Source organism: Tyto alba, unplaced genomic scaffold (genome assembly GCF_018691265.1).
Source record: "Tyto alba isolate M040663 unplaced genomic scaffold, T.alba_DEE_v4.0 Super-Scaffold_18, whole genome shotgun sequence".
NCBI lineage: Eukaryota > Metazoa > Chordata > Aves > Strigiformes > Tytonidae > Tyto > Tyto alba.
Window position 1 is genome coordinate 4,904,553 of NW_024881280.1, and position 16,665 is coordinate 4,921,217.

General features: G+C 41.1%; 1 protein-coding gene across 1 annotated transcript; it reads left to right on the forward strand.

Moving 5' to 3' along the window:
- Nucleotides 1–5,564: 5,564 nt before the first annotated feature.
- Nucleotides 5,565–16,560, forward strand: LOC104360821 (astacin-like metalloendopeptidase). The gene is made up of 13 exons (XM_042791048.1): nt 5,565–5,641; nt 5,874–5,898; nt 8,188–8,204; nt 8,930–8,954; nt 9,975–10,046; nt 11,007–11,141; nt 11,777–11,894; nt 12,684–12,862; nt 12,989–13,073; nt 13,474–13,601; nt 14,614–14,729; nt 15,109–15,334; nt 16,330–16,560. The coding sequence occupies exons 1-13, from the start codon at nt 5,573–5,575 to the stop codon at nt 16,362–16,364; spliced, it is 1,230 nt and encodes a 409-aa protein (XP_042646982.1). The 5' UTR covers nt 5,565–5,572; the 3' UTR covers nt 16,365–16,560.
- The last annotated feature ends 105 nt before the right edge of the window (nt 16,561–16,665 follow it).

Sequence of the window (16,665 nt, forward strand, 5' to 3'; positions counted from 1 at the left end):
CCAGAAAGTGAAAAACAAGCAAAGGTATTGAGATAGGCAGTACAGACAGCCTTTCTGATGAGGTACAAAGGAAAAAAAAAAAAAAAAAAAAAAAAAAAAGCCAGTGAAGTGAGGCTAACTGATAGTGTATGGGAGCATATTTGCTCCAGGGTGAGGGACAATGACCAGGACCCTTTATTGGGCAGATCTGTGCACTGTAAAGGCAGAGAAGTGGTGCTTTTTACTTACAGCACACCCAGCCAGCTCCCATGCACTCAGCTGAGCAGCAGCCACGAGGCGACGGTCCGATTCCCTTAGTTAAATCACCAAACAAACGTTCACAGAGTAACTTTCACGGCACGGTTAATGTGACCGAAAGCTATCCGTTGGGAAGAGGAGACCCTTTCTCCCAGAAGGTGAAAGCAAGCAGGGGAGCTAGCTGGCATTGCACAATCGGTCACAAGGAGACCTCCCCAGCGCGATACGATACGATACGTGTGCAGCCGGGGCAGCAGCCTGTGATGGATGATGGATGATGGCATGTCTCCTTTCCGAGGGCAGAGAGACCAGAGATAACCCCAGGCACCGCTCCGCAGCCCCAGCCCCAGCTCACACCTTACCCCATCCCACAGATTCCTTTGCAATCAGCATAACATTGTTCCGCAGGCTGGAAACATCACGTAAAACCTTTGATCCGTCCATTCTTCACCTAAGGGCAGCAGACAAATCAGATGGCTTCTCCTGATAAAAGAAAGGAATTTGTTAGTTTTTTGTGGTTTGTTTTTTTTTTTTTTTTTTTTTTTTCCTCCAAGACAATCAGAAGTTCATTACTGGCGTTGTCCAAATTAAAGTTCCAGTTTCATCATCTCCATTCCCCTCCCTCAGCCCAAATAATCATTGGAACATATGTCTTTATAAATGCTAGTTTAATTGCTAAATTATATTTGGCTAAATTTGGCCTTGAAATCTGATTTTGAAATGAAAAGCAACTTTGTTTCAACGTTTATTTCAGAAGTTACAATGTTTTGACTTTTCCAATTTGTTTCTTTACTAGTTTTGTTTGTGGTTTTATTTTGTTTTCTTAACTACATATTTTTATTTTTGTAAAGACCAATCCATCACCAAAAAAAAATCTTTTTCTTCACTGTCCCTCTTCTTCTGATGATAGACTGAAGATCGAAGTTTCTAGGTTTGGCTCTTTGAATAGAAAAGCGATTAATCAATAGCAAGCCAATGTTCATTATTTAGGCTTGAGTTCTCTCACAAAAAGCACTGCCATGGCTAGGACTGTGGCAGGAGCTAGTCATTAATATCATGGAGGATGTGTAAGTGCTCCCCTAAGGAATCTGCAGACCATGCAGATTACTGCTACAGATGGTGTTAGCAAGGGCATGGGAATCCCTCAGGAGCCCCTTGGAAGAGGGAAGCACAACAGAAAGAGGAATATGAATCATGTTGAGCAACTCCAGGTCTTCTCTGGGTGGTAGGATCCAAAGAAGAAGTGCGGAGAGAGACATGAAGCAAAGCAAATCTATTGATTCCACAAGAATGCTCTTGTGTGTGGGAAAACAGCTTCTAACTGCACTTTTCCTTATCTAGAGTTGTTTTTTATGACACCTGTCAGTCTCCTATACAGGGACTTGAAGTCTATGCTGCTTACCTATGAAACCCTCAGAAGCTGCCAGCACTTCATTAATAGTCTCAACTAGCAAAGTGCAGTACTGGCTGACACGAATTCAACTGAAATTATTCACTCCACATCACTGCATTACCAAAAAGACATGGATAATTTGGAAGGAATTAAAAAGTGATAGTAGAGCCAAGAAGAGTTGAATTATAAGAAAGACTAAAGGGCTGAAAGTCCTTTAAACCAGCATAGAAAAAGCTTGTGTGAGGACTGATTTGTATCTGAAAAGTAGCTGATAATAAGGACACCACAGAAAAGGAAGCAAACCCTGTGTGATAGTGTTACAACACCTGGAATTAGCGAGAAGGAGACTAAAAAGCTCTGAGCTGGAAACAGTGCACGGGACCAACCTTCCTGGCCAGAGGCCTGGGGTTCAGAGTGAATGAGCCCAGAGCTGAGCTGAAACCAGAATTCCTCTTCCAAAGAAAAATGAGCCAAAATACTGAAATGCCCCACAAAGCAGACATTCCTGAGAAATTATATTGAGCAGTTCTGCCTAAAATAATATATTCCTGGTTCAGACTTGTCGTTAGCCCCAGACTGTAAATATAATTGTGTGGTATTTATTTGTGTGATGCCAATCCACAGCAATTTCAGTTATGTGTTGTGGACCATACCATTGCTTCAGTGGCTGGTTTTGGTAAAGCCAGATTATTTTAAACTTTTCAGATTTGTTAATATCTTGCCATGAATTGGGTATGGTAGCTACCACATAACTTCCATAAGCTGTTCAACATAAACGTGTCTATTTTGTTCTTTCCTGGAGTAATTTTTTTCCCACATTTTACTACATAACAATTAGTAGCTAGTAGATATAGAGGTTAGTAGTTAGCCATAACAGACACCTTATTTCTTTTTCGTAAGTAGGTCTTGATTGTTTACATTATATTTTTGGAACTGCTTACAATGAAACACTCCAAACAGAATAATAATTGTATAACGCATATGATTGAATGACACACAACTGAGCAAAATCTGAAAGATGTCTAAGGATTGCTGTGAGTTTTATACATCTGCTGTTTTGATTTTGGCTATGTATACTTTACAGTGAACTCCCATATGCAACAGAAGAGAAAATACATTTTTTTGCATTGGTATAGCTGTAAAGGCATTCTTCGGTTATCTATACATTTGTCTCTGCAAATCAACGTATGTTCTCAGGCATAACTGCAGGTTTTGTGGTGGTCTTTCAGGAGCAGTGCTCTTTTTGCTGACAGACTTCTTGCAGACTGTGACATTGTCCAAGTAATTCTTGAAATTTTGTTGTTGGTTTTGGACACCTGTCAATCATTGTTTACATCTGCAAAATATGTGTGGTCCCTACTGTCCACCAGAAACTGGGATATACAGACAGGAGAACTTGCATCTGACAAAATTTCCTGCATACATTTCTTCTATACAGTCAGAGACAGCTTCTCTTTGCTAAGCCCTAGTCTGGTTCCTAAAAGTTCAAGACAATTCCTGTGGTGCTTTTTCTGCTAGAGGTATCAGCTTTACTGCATCTGGTAAAACCATGTCCTATTTTTGCAGTGCCTCAAAATATTAGGTAATGTTTTGGTTAGTGAAAACAGGACTGCTGACAATTCCTCCCCCATGAATACCCCACTTAGGAAAACAACCAAATACTGAATCTAAATATCAGGCACAAATCAAAGCTGAGAGGATCTTCAGGATGGGCAGCAGGCATGAGTGTCAGCACTCCACTGGCTCTCTTGTGCAAGCTTTGCCAGCTGTAGCATTTACAGCCACTTTCTTGATCATAACAGCAAGCTACCCCATCATCACTAGTGTCAGCATACAGAAAAGCTAGCGTGCAGCAATCCGTCTGATGAGCTGCTTAATATGTTCAGAATAAAAGGTGCAGCATCCCTTTTGCCAGCCCAGTCCCCTCACTCTTTCCTGCGCACAAGCAGTTAATCCGCCACTCAAGAGGCTGTACTATTTTCCCAATAACATGCTACAAAGATGCTAAGGTTACCAACCTTCCTTTTTAACTTTGTTTTACTCCCTCCCTATCTCTGATCCCTCTTTTTGCTCCTGGACTGGTTTTCCCTGAGAGTGGTCTGACTTAATTTTTTTTTTCTCCTAAATTTGAACGGAAGCAGATTATATGCAAGCCCCATTCTGCAGCGTCCTTTTGGTTTGGTTTTGGCATACCAGGGCATGTGGCATCACGGACATTTGTTTTGCCTTTTTATTGAGAGAGAATCCTGGAAAACCATTCTAGCACTGCAAACCAGAGCTGCACAACTTTGCTTCAGCACAAGGAAGGTTTTCATCCCTACAAAACATGAATATGAAGAAAGGCACTTAGCACTGCTTAGTGCAAACATTTATGCGCACAGAGGACACACAAAGTGCCTGTGCCATCAGGATTAGCATGCTGACAATGCCTGTTTGGTCTTTGTTCTTTCATGGTCACAACGACCGTATGTTCTCCAGCTTTTTATTATCTGGTGCCTAGGTATGCCCTTACTTCAGCCAGTGCAGGGACAGAGAGGGAGAAGCACTATTTCCCTATGCTGCCTCCCCGTGGTGGCAATAAAAATTTATCCCCGGACTTTGTCAGTCCAGACTTTTCTAAAATAGTCAGCAGTGTGTGACTGTGAACTTTCCTCCACTAAAATGAAGAGTAATCCCCACCAAAGCAATTCGGATTACATTTCCATATAACTTCTAGCCTTGACTGCATATGATTTGGTGACAAATAGGTGGAAAACCCTCTGCTGCTTCTTGATTCATTCACCAACGTGGATAACTTCTAGAACATTTTTTTTTTTTTTTTTCAATACAGAAAGAAAGAATAACAATGTGAATAGATTTAAAACTTACTCTGAGGTTGCCTGGGCACTGGCATAGTCTGGAGACAGAATCTGACTATTCTATAGTTCAGTTTCTTTCTCCACGCATGGAAAATGTACTCTGACACAAAACGAGCATGTATCAGAGACCAGACAATTCCGCAGCTAAAGCACCTTCTGAAAATGTATCACCAGACAGAGCTTTGCTGTGAGAAGAGGTTGCAACAAGAGGTTGCTGCAACAAGAGGCTCAGTGGTTGCTGGTTTACCTCCTACGAGCATTTCTTGCTAGGTCTGCTCACATCCACCTCCGGACAGGTGCATTCCAGCAAGCAGCAGATCTGTTAATCATTCTCAAAATGAGTAAGTGCTGCTTATGCTGCTGCTGTCTTTTTTATCTTTTTACCTCTCTCTGACTGCTGTTCACAAAGCTCACCTACAGCTGCCAGACTGCCAGAAATTCTGGAACGTGGGAAATGTTCCTGATGTTATGAAACATCAGGAAGCAGAGGAGGAAACAAAAAGTCTGCTTATAGGAACATAAGCTGAGAAGATGAAGGATATCTTCTCACGGAAAACACAGACATAACCTTACTGAGTAGTGATGTGTTGTACGTTCTGAAGCAACACAATGCTGTCATGGCCTTCTGTGCCTTCTGTGCCATAAAGAAAAATGTCACCTCCCATCTGAAATCCCAACAACACAGTACTCTGGAAAGTTATCCAGGAATAAGGGCTTCCTGGGTGGTATCAGTCAAACTGAACACTTCACGAAAGATCCCCCAAGAAACAGAGGAAGTTTCTTGGAAACAAAGAGAGGAAGCTTCACGGCAGCCCAAGCATGAGGCTGATCTGGCTCTGGCGAGCGGCATGAATGACAGCAGGAGGACAAGGGATGCTGTAGATCACAGTGACAGCAACAGCACGGCACCAGGAGATGCCCAGAGGCTAAACTGGCTGTTGAGGCTGCAAGAGAAGCTTGCTCCCTGCTAGGGTCCCCATTGGCTGCTGCGGGATTTTCAGCCCAGTCAGAGCAGGCTCTGCTGGTATATCTAGCGGCTCACCTGGCAGAGATAAGGACACTGGTGGTCTGGCAGCACCGGAGAATGGATCTGAAGAGGTTCTTAGTCTTCGCTGCATTTCTGCTGCACGCTACCCTGGGCTTCCCTGTTCAGGTGAGAGCAGTTCCAGGCAGCTGTGGTCCATCTTCTAATTGACCTGTTCTTCCTGGAGTGAAGTGGTGGAGACCCATTCTGATAAATTCCTGCAAGAAAAAATATTAGTAATATAATAATATATAAAGCCAATCTAATAAGTTAATTCCTCCCTTTGGCCTGATTTTGATGCTGTTGTTGCTGCATTTATGAGCTATGGAAGAATAATGCCTTTTACCTGTTGGTTTTGCAGGAGAACCATGAAAACAGCACAACAAGTAAGTAGGATTTATACTGTATTTTAAAGACAACTGTTAATTCTTGACTATGTATCACACACTTTGTTGGTGCGTGAGTGACCTGGCTTTAGAGCATGTGAAAGCACCGACTCTCAGGCCTTTTGAATGAGGCCATGGTTCCTAATTTGTTATTGGGCTGCGTGCAGAAGTGTATTCACACAGATGTGCTTTACATATACTTTTGGGCTATGGTGTGTAAGGTTAACTTAGATGTGCTTTCACAGGCTTGAAAATAAAATGTTAACAAGACATTTTGATACTTTTTCTTTAAGTTGAACGTTAGAAAAAGACTGCTACTCATCTGCCTCCTTGCATACCTTGGTGCAGCAGTAAGAGAAAGGGATGTCAGGCATCAGAGAAAGCTTTGCTTTGTGCTGGGTTAGAAAACAAATAGTACAGGCTTAGCTGAACAGCTTTTGTCAACTTACAGAATAGAAGGAGGTAATTGCAGATCTCCAGAGACGGTCAGTGGAAATAAATCTGTAGGTAGGCTTTAATTGACTACAGCAAGAGACTTCCAGGTTGGTGGTGATATGCTGTGAGAGGAAAAGGCCTTGGAAAAATTTGCTTGACATAGTCAGAGCAAATGGCTAATGAAAACTGACCTATTCTTCTTTTAAGCTGTCATGTATGGCATGGAAGCAAAAGGATGTTGTAAAATTACTGCTCAGTGTATTTGGAGCTGGCCGAGGAACATGCTTGCTTGAGTTCAAAGGAGTCAGCTGATGGGACTCAAAGTTACAGGGTTACTGGGACAGACACAGACAATGAGTTTTAACTTACCATTGTTACTGCTGTTTGTGCCTTTTGAGATATCTTTCAGTATTTACAGTGCAGGGAAAACATGGACTGTATCCTTTTGAAAGCTGTATCATACCAGATGTTCATTTAATCAAGGACATGGCAGATGCCTTTTGTGATGTCTCATTTTAAAAAGGGGTTGAAGGCTTTATGTGCCTAGGAATCTAGAGCCTAATTTCCACTGACTTTGGCTAGTCAATGAATCTAGTACCTCTTGGGTGCATGAATTCTGAATCCATCCAGCCAATCCATCTCAAAAATGTGCGTCTCTGCAGAATTTTTTTAGGTGCCACTGATCTCTCTGATGCAGCTGGTGGGAATGGACTGCATTAATTTATAATAAACCATCATCATTACAGTGGACTTCCATTGCCATGTAACTAAAGTAACAGTCTGGAAAGACAGACTGAAGCCTTTTTGGCTCAATAAAATCAGTTCTGCTGCAGGTTCTAGATAGATTCTTAATAGGAGCACATTTGGGCAATAACCACTGTGAAGAGAGAAAGGTGCTGCAAGGTATGATGGAGCTTGGCCTATCTTCTATTGAAAAAAAGTGGTCAAAAAGACAAGCAACATGGATAGGCTTAGAAATAGGAACAATTTGCATAAGCGTTTTCTGTGTCAGTGTTGGATAGGAAGAAAAATAATGGCTTTAAATTTTGACATGGAAGAGTGAAATTATTAGCAAACTGAAAAAGGTTGCCAGAAATGCTTGTGGCATATCCATCATACTTAAGAACAAGTCAAACAAACTATGGTCAGGAATAACATAGATAAAACTGTTTCTGCCTTAGGGAAAGCAAACAAATTTGATGACCTCTAGAGGTCCTTGCAATTTCTAAACTTTTATGATATTATAACAATGAAGTTTCTGCTCAGAAATTTGTCTATCAAATGAGATTTTCACTTCCATGTTTGTATCTAGAAACTGACATTTGATAGAAATCAAAAGACTTCACACTAGAAAGACATCTTAGAATGGTTCCAGCTGCTGTCAGGTACATACCAAAGCTGAGATATTTTGCCCCATGCTAAATTATAGCCTTCATCCCACTTTATAACTTTACTCTTTGACACCGTGAAACCAGAGAGGACTGTTGAGCTGGTTAGTCTGCACCTGTTGCAGTGAAATCTAGAGACAAAGCATGTTTTTCTCCCTAGTTTCTTTTGTCATTTTGCTCACTGGAGCTGATAAAATGCTTTGCTGATTCTTAGACGGTAAATGACCAGGATTCTGTCCTTCAGCACAATCTACTAAGAATTTTCATAGCTGTTTGTCTAAACATCCATTTAATTTCTGTGCCTAGGCATCGGTTAGTGCACTCTGTTCCCCTCCAAGCAAAGGGACCTGCCAGAGGCATTCCCATGGTTGAGGAGGCCCTTGCTACTGAACACTGTGAAGTTGCATTCAGAATCTAATTTGACCCTTTTTTTTTTTTTTGTCTTTTTCTTCCTTGCTTTTTGCAGCAACAGAACCTACTGAGGTAAGGACAGCTAAATTAGCTCTTTTGATCACTTTGGGGTTCAGAATTGTGGAAAGTGAGGTCAAGACTCATGCACTCCAACTGTATCTCCATCTGTGTGGGAAAGGCTTCTCAGATCAACAGTGGAACAGAGTGAGCCGTTTCCATCCTTACTCTATTCATTGCTCCACAGTGCCCAGATTTAGCCCACATCTGAAGGAAACTTTGCCTTTTCTGGGGTCGTAGAGAAAACTCAAACTTCCTTTTGATTTTTAGAAGGCAAGGGAAGTATGGAGATCTGTTTCACTACAGATATGACCCCCACAGCTGGCTACCAGCCCCACAGTTCCCTAGAAGCCGTATGTACCACAACCTTTCACCACAGTGCTTTGAGGTGATACTGGGAGGGCTTCACTGGCAATTTCATCAGCCTTGCACTCCTACTAGCAGGGACATAAATAAAGCTGGAAGATCTGAAATTTACTCCATACTTCAAACTGCATTTCCCAAGTCTCCTATGCTGATTCCCTTTATGATATCTGTATTTGACAAGATATCAAAGAAGAATATCTACCACACCATGGTACTTCCTTAGACATGGCACATTATATAAAAGCTCAAGACTGCACTGGTGAAAGATACTTTCAGTGGTAGCCTGGGCACTTTTAATCCTTTGCATGCTATATTATTTAATATTTATGTTATAATATAAAGCATGAGATAATAGAAATGCATCATTATTGCAGGTTACTACACAAGAGGATATATATGGTATGTATTATTCCATCTAAATGTATTTCATAAGATATACTGCTTGTTACCTACATAGTTACTCCAGAAAATAACACATGTTTAACATAGATAAATCTTGAGGAAGACATTTTAAATGAGTGCACTCGCCATAATCTTTCATGCAAAGCAGAGCCTCAGTTTTGGCCAATTGCTTTGCCTTGATAAAAACCTCAGCGGTTACTTTTGCTAAAAATAGCTCTGCTTAGATAATGCCCTGACTTAAGTCACTTCCAAAGGTTACAGAAGGCACAGAGGCCATGTGCTTGTCCGTTTTTCTGATGTCAAGGCTTACTGCATAACGCCCAGAGTTGGCTGTCTGATTCTACTTGTAAGGCCTAGGAGTCCCTGATGCTGGGCTTAGCTGGGGACATCCGTCTGACCCATGGAAAGGGAATGGTGTTCCGATTTCATTGGTTTCAAGGGATTTTCAAAAGGTCAGCATGTCCAGCAGCAAGCAGGAGGCCTGCTCTCCATCCTTTTTTGCTTCTGTTGTCTTATGTTGGGGGGTTGAGTGTGAACTGTGTGTGCATAAAGGAAAAATGTGCTGTCTGAGCGCACAAAGGGAGACATGCAGCCAGCTGGTCACTTGAGCAGGACAATACAGACTTATAGGAGCCAAAGGTCCAGGCCTTAAAATGCAATGGCTAGGGGAAAAAAAGAAAAAAAAAAAAGAAAAAAAAAAAACAAACCAAAACAAAAAAACACACACCAAAAAAAAATCAAACCACAGGGAAAGATTGAAAGAGAGTGGAGAGTGGCTCTTAGGTCTGGATTAATGCCAAACTAACCACAGCTGGGAGGTGTTCAAGATTGTGTCACTGAACAAATATCTACATGACTGAACACCATGCCAGTCTCTAAATTGGGTCTGTAAATTTTAGATGCGTCACTGTAATCAGGACTCGATCTAAGTGAGCTCCTGGAAACTCATCAGGTTAAAAATCAGGATTTGAATTTTTCCTGGGAATGAGAAAGCCATACTCGTGTATTTCTGTGCAGAATCTCCATCGCCTACAGAAACTGAGCCCGAGGACGACATTATTTTTAACAAAATTCTGGAAGTTAACAAAGGTAATGTCACCAAAGCCCTGCTTATAATCTATTTTTATTGCTTTTTGAGGATGATGTGGGAGGTACAATATCTTACGACAATCTGTGCAAGTGTTTTTCCATTCTTACACACCATCATGTAAGACACACCCAGCGACAGGCCACTGGGACTGCTCTGTGGTCTGCTGAAGCCCCATGGCATCTCAGATCTCCAGTGTCAATACTGAAGGTGGTACCAGGTGTGGAGGCAACTGAACTATCCAAGCAGCTTCTTCAGATTTAGCTCTTGATATCTTTGTCATTCTTTGGACATAAAAAGGTAACTTAGATACTTGGATGCTTTATCATTTATCTGTTTTTTTCTTGAATGCAAACACTGCTTGCATTCCATCATCATACGGCTTTGTAGTACAGACTCTTAGACAAGCTATGGTCAGTCCCACGCTCCCTGATCTAGACTTCCTGTTCCTTGATTCTTCCAAACATTCCCCATTCTATCAGTTTGTCTTTCTCACATTTTCCCTTTCAGCAGTCATTCAAGAAGCTTTACTACTCTCTGTAGAAATGAACACCAAACATTCCTACAGTTTTCTCTAGACAACACTCACTTCTCTTTTTGGTTTGTTTGTCTTCTTGGGTTTTCTTACTGGCACATCCTGCCTTTTCCCAGCGCCCTTCCTGGGCAGATATTTGATGCCATTCATTCAGTGTCACATGATGGATGGCAAAATAATATGGAAGTACATTCCATATGTACTTCAGTCATTCCCTGTCTTGCATCAACTCCATCCAACAGAGCTGGAGCTTCCCACCTCTCCTCCTAGCTTACACAGCAGCAAAGGTAGGGAGGTGGATAATGTACATTGAGGAGATGCTTAGGGAAAAATAGAAAAGGAGGATGGGAGTGACAGTTTTCCAATTGTGCTTAGCAAGCATCCAGCAATCTATGGCTCAGATTCCACCCTTTCTCTCTCACCACAGGCAGCTCTCAGTACTTGCAAGAAGGTGACATAGCTCCACAAAGGACTCGCAGTGCCATCAACTGTCGGCATTGCACTTGGCCCCAGTCCAGCGATGGGATTGTTCGTGTTCCCTATGTCTTGGATCCTACTTATGGTGGGTGTAAATTTCAATAATTCCTTTCTTTTTTCTTTTTTATTTTTTAATGGATTTTATCCAATAAGCTTCAGGTAGAAACCTACTTCTAGTGGCCACACAAACAGTTGATTAAATAAATCCTAAGAATTTACTTGTACTGTGCAAGCACAGAAGAATTACAAATTACAAAGACCTGAATGGAAAAAGAAAACAGATCAAATTTCCTTGAGAAGTTTGCATCCATAATGTTTTAGGTCTGGTCTCTTGGAAACAAGAGTGATCATTCCCTCGAATACCTGCCAGAATACCTGCCTTTATAAGGTTCATGCTTATGGCGGTGTGGTTTCAATGGCCTACTTTTCATTAGCAAAACATCCTCCCATAGCTGTCTCCAATCACCACTATAATGTAAAACAAGTAGTTGAGAAAAAAAGGCTCCCCCCTGAATCCATTTAGACAAATATCTGGATAAAGAGAATCTTGTGCCAGGCTATTAATATCTTAAATGAAATTCATTACTGAGCAAAAAGCAAGAAAGATCCTAGGCTAATGTTTCTGTGCCTCATTTACCCTGTTTTTGAGCACATGTGAGATTTTAATGGAACCTGCCATTGTTCTTGTGTGAGCCCCCAAATTAACCCTTTCTTCTCCAGAGGAAAGCCACATAAAGGGGATTCATGATGCCATGGCAGAATTTGAAACACTGACTTGTATTAATTTTGTGAAGCGCAAGACAGAACGTGACTACATCAGCATTAAATCTGCCGATGGGTGAGTTGAATGATAAATTAACAAGTTATTGCTACATTGTTTTTTCAGTTCTTCAATGCACCTATTCTGTGTGACCTTAGACTGGAAAGGAATGCATTTAGAGAAGGAATGTTATGTTTTCTCACAGTGCCAAGGTATGCCCCCCTGGCTACCTTGCAAGGACTCAGCAATTTACATCAGAGTCTCACCCAAGACACTGAAGTGATACAGACCATGGGAAAGCACCATAAAGGTGGAAAGAATACCTAAGCTCATGTTTTCTGTGTGGTATAATGCACAGTTGAGCACAATATATAACAGATTACTGTAGGTCTTATTTACACAGGCAAAACCATTTTCAACTTATGAAATAAAGAGTTCTCTGAATCACACAGTTGGCTGTCAAGGTCAGAATTGGAGCCCGTGAGAGAATTGTTCAACCCCTGTTAGCTTGAAAGTGCTATTCATCTTAGGTCCAGCACTGATAGTGTTCAGTATTTTGTAAAAAAAAAAAAAAAAAATTAAAAAAAAAATATTATTTCTAGGGAGCTAAAGTCACTATGTACTGAAAGTCAGAATGCAGTAGCCTCTGTGCTAATGAAGGTCTTCCAGGAAACTTTAGCAATGATCATACTCTGTTGTTTTCTATGACATGGTCAGTTTTGCCCTTCTGTAGACTATCGCAGTTTACAGGGAGGAATCCTTCCATTCTCACAAGAAGGGAAAAGCAAGGTTCCCTGTACTGTCCCTTTTCCTGCCTGGTAATAAAAAGCCCCTAAGTCTTCTGTTGGTGTTCAATGCCTCTCCTAGCTGCTGGTCCAACTATGGGAAAGTAGGAGGTGGACAGACTGTCTCTGTGATGAAAGGAGGCTGCATGTGGAAAGGAATAATTCAACATGAACTGGACCATGCTCTGGGCTTTTTGCATGAACATTCTCGAAGTGACAGGGATAAACATGTAAAAATCATGTGGGAGTACATCAGTCCAGGTGAGTACCTTTGAACTCCTCAATGTAGAAAGTGGTGTAGATACACCCTACTGTTCCCAGCTCTTCCTTCTTCACTGAAGGGAGTAGACAGGAAGCATACTCTAAGTACAATATCATATATTACAGCTGACAGACCAGACTTCAAGAAATTTGAAAATTCCAATAACCTGGGTCTTCCATATGACTATGCCTCAGTAATGCACTATGGCCCGTAAGTAGCAGCATGGCATTGCTTTTGTTGAAACTCAAATCTTACATTAGAATTAGTTTCTATAATAATTTTCTTCTAACTACCAGTTTCCTCATTTCCCCTTCTGAGAAAAAGACTGTGAGTCAGTTCAGATGAGCTACTCCCTAAGATTAATTAATAAACCTTTAGCTTTCCATTAAGGACCCGTTCACAGCTGAGTTTCGGAGCAAAGGAGGGCATCCTGAGATTGGCATTGCTTACTGCTGGACATCTTATTCAAACTTATTTGAACAGCATAGTTAGTCACAACAACAACATGTGTACAATTCTTGTTCTCTCTCCAAAGCATGCCATTAAATCATGAAAGAAGTACTTAAAGAACATACTTTTTCATGTTTGGTTTTTTTTTTTTTTTTTTCAGCTACACATTCAGTAATACCACTGGGAAAGCAACTATTGTACCAATTCCTGATGGATCAGTACATATTGGACAGAGGCAGGGACTGAGCAACTTGGACGTGGCCAAAATCAACAAACTTTACAATTGCAGTAAGTGTCTCAAAGCCATCCTTTCATCTTCTACTCACATCCTTCACGGGGATGTTTGGGCACACTGCAGAGGCAGCAGTTTCCCACCAAAGGTTCTCTGAAATTCATGGTACCCACTAGAGTTACTCTGGGAGAGAATGCAAAGATGAAGCTGGAGGCACATTGTGATTAGTGAGAAAATGCTTTCTGCTTCCAAATTAAATCAAACACATTCACTATCGGCACAAATAGTGCTGGCCTAGCTGCATACCACGTCGTGTGCCTCACTGAAGTAATTTAGTTTCTTACATCTCAGGAGACAGCTATAAACCCCACAAAGAGCCAGACATCTCTGTTCCTCAGTGCAGTTTGTATTTAAGATCCGAGCCAAACCAAACCAGTTGTAGGCTCCTCTGAACTGGAACAGTTTAACGATGCCTTGACCAGTTTTCAAATGTTTAAGCTGTGGTTCTAAATCTGTATGCATTTTTAACCCTTTAATTTTAACCTCTGCTAGAAGGAATTCTCCCATACAACCAGAGAAATTTATTCAAAGGGTAAAAACCCATGATGAATAAAGTATTACACCTTGCACAGAGGAAAGCCCAAGTCCTCCTCCAGAGCTTAGAATTTAAGCATTGCAGAGACATCGTATTTGTGCTTGGCTCTTCTAACAGCACTTGATTTCCCCATCTCAGTGGAAAGCAATGTCGTCACCAACTACAGTGAATTGAAACCTCTCACACTCTTTATAGAGTTGCAGAAGATCCCTTGCTAAACTATGGAGCTAATCAATAAAAGCTAATGCTTTTTCCAAGCACTACTTTACTTTCCATTTTGATGCAGATACTTATGCATTATGTGAAAATAAGGACAACACGATTCTTCATTTTAATCAAAATGCACCAGTGCTCTGAAATGAATGCTGGCAGATCTGAAAATCAAGACCAGCTCATTCTGAAGGAATTGTAATAGTAAATGAGTGGAAGCTTCTGCAAGCCTGGTGCTGAAGCAAATATCATTTCTTTCTCAGATTGCTGCAGCACTATTCTCGATGCACCATCTGGGTCACTGAGATCTGCCAACCACCCAAGAAATTACTCAGATAACACCAACTGTGTCTGGCTCATCCGAACCCGATCCAGAAAGGTAATCACAAGTTAATAGTGGTCTTGAAATATGGCATTTTGCGCTTTGTCTCTGTACCAGTTGCCAGATAAGATCTTTTCCATGAGAGATATTTCAGACTAGTCTTTACTTCTGACAACTGCAGAGCTGAGATTTTGAAAAACCTCCATATGTTGGGCTTCAGGCTTGCAAAATCAAGAGAAAGCAGCCTGAGCTGAGCATTCAGTCACAGGCCCATTAGATCTGAACCCTGCACAGCTTCAGGGGATGAGAGGTAAGGCTGGGTAAGCACTTCCAGTTCGGGCTTTGCTACAGCTTAGATTATGTCTGTTATTAAGGATGGTCCATGAAAGAAGTCACATACATGCATATTAAAGGCTGGTTTTCTCTTCCCTTCCAGATTTCCCTGCACTTTCAAGCCTTTGAGCTGCAGAAAACCAGAGGCTGTCAGGGTGATTATGTTAAAGTTTATGATGGATCCAGCAAGTCTTCTGCAGTTCTAATGGACAAGACCTGTGGATCAAAGATACCCAATGGTCTAGTTTCTTCTAGTAATCTTATACTTGTAGAGTTCGTCACAGATGGTGCTGATACAGCTTCTGGTTTCCAAGCCACCTTTACTTCTGGTAGGTCTGAGAACAAGGAGAATGGTAACGAAAAACAATCTGTGTCAAAACAAGCTTCCTCTTCACAGAGGAAAAACACTGTTTGAGGGATGGCTCGCTACAAAAGCCATCCCTTTCTACCTTGCTTTTGATAGAATGGATTAGTTCTACACTGACACCATTCATTCATTCAGGCAGATGGGGACACGGTCAGGACAAGTGGTGTTAGCCAGGTGATCCACTGCTTGCCTTGCCTCTCAGATACCTGCCATTCCAAAGCACGTGCCAGTAAGGGTAACTCCAATTTAATGTTACTGCTAGTGTTACTAGCACAATAGAAAGAGAATATCATAGAAATCATAACGTGGTATACAAATATATTGCTCCTCTGGAAAAGATGCAGTTTTTAATCACACAGTTCAGAGACCAAGACAAATCTATGGCAAATCAGGTCACCCAGCCCCGTGGAAAGAAGAAAGGCAATATTTCCGTGGTCAAGATCCCTGGAATGTACCCACCTAAACCACATTTTCTTCAGTCCCATTTAATTAAGAACTAAAGCCACAACTGTACTATTAAGTTACTTCCAAGTTAGCATGTATCAGCTGGAATAAAGAAATGTCTGTGTGCATATCTGTAGCCTACAGCAGCTATACAGCAGTGCAGCTTGCCTTAGTTAGCATGAAAGAAAGCTCAGTTATGTCAATGTCATATGACCTTGTATTTGCCATGGGATAGGAACAAGCACACAGTTTGCATAAACCCACAGAAATGCAGTAACTTATCTGTAAACAAACAGCAATTTTGCATTGTCCCTATGTAGTTTCTATTTCTGACCATTGTAGCTACAGAAGGAAAGAAGAATAAGAAAACTCCCAGTGCCAGTTTGATGTGTCAACAACTATGAAACAATCCTAGTTGACAGAAAAATTTGATTTAAAATTTACATATTTTAGAGATACTACAGCTTGTTCAGAGAGCTCTGAAAGCTAAATGTTCTCTCATTTCACTTACAGTGAGGACCCAAAGAAAACGTAGCATCCACTACTGACTTAATGAAGAAGAACCTGTTCTTTGAATATTGAAATTATGTGTTTCTTACTTTGCTCCTATCCTGGCTTGGATCAGTATGAAATTTAATTCTATTAAGAATCAAAGTTTTCATCCTCCTGAGAAAGCTTATTCCCCAAGCCATATCAATGTATGACTTCTATACATCCGGTGTGCTCCTCCTTTTGTCTGCACTGTTAAGTTATTACCTCTTTCTATTTAACAATTTAATAAAAATCTTCATAAAAAAAAAAGTTTCCATTTCTATTTTCCAGTAGTCCCTTCCAGCCACACACACTATC

What these genes read in the sequence shown, in the direction of transcription:
- LOC104360821 (XM_042791048.1), top strand. Translation starts at nt 5,573, where the DNA reads ATGGATCTGAAGAGGTTCTTAGTCTTCGCTGCATTTCTGCTGCACGCT. An exon ending in AATTCTGGAAGTTAACAAAG is followed by an intron (nt 10,047 to 11,006) that starts GTAATGTCACCA and finishes CTCTCACCACAG; the next exon opens with GCAGCTCTCAGTACTTGCAA. An exon ending in AGCATTAAATCTGCCGATGG is followed by an intron (nt 11,895 to 12,683) that starts GTGAGTTGAATG and finishes TGCCTCTCCTAG; the next exon opens with CTGCTGGTCCAACTATGGGA.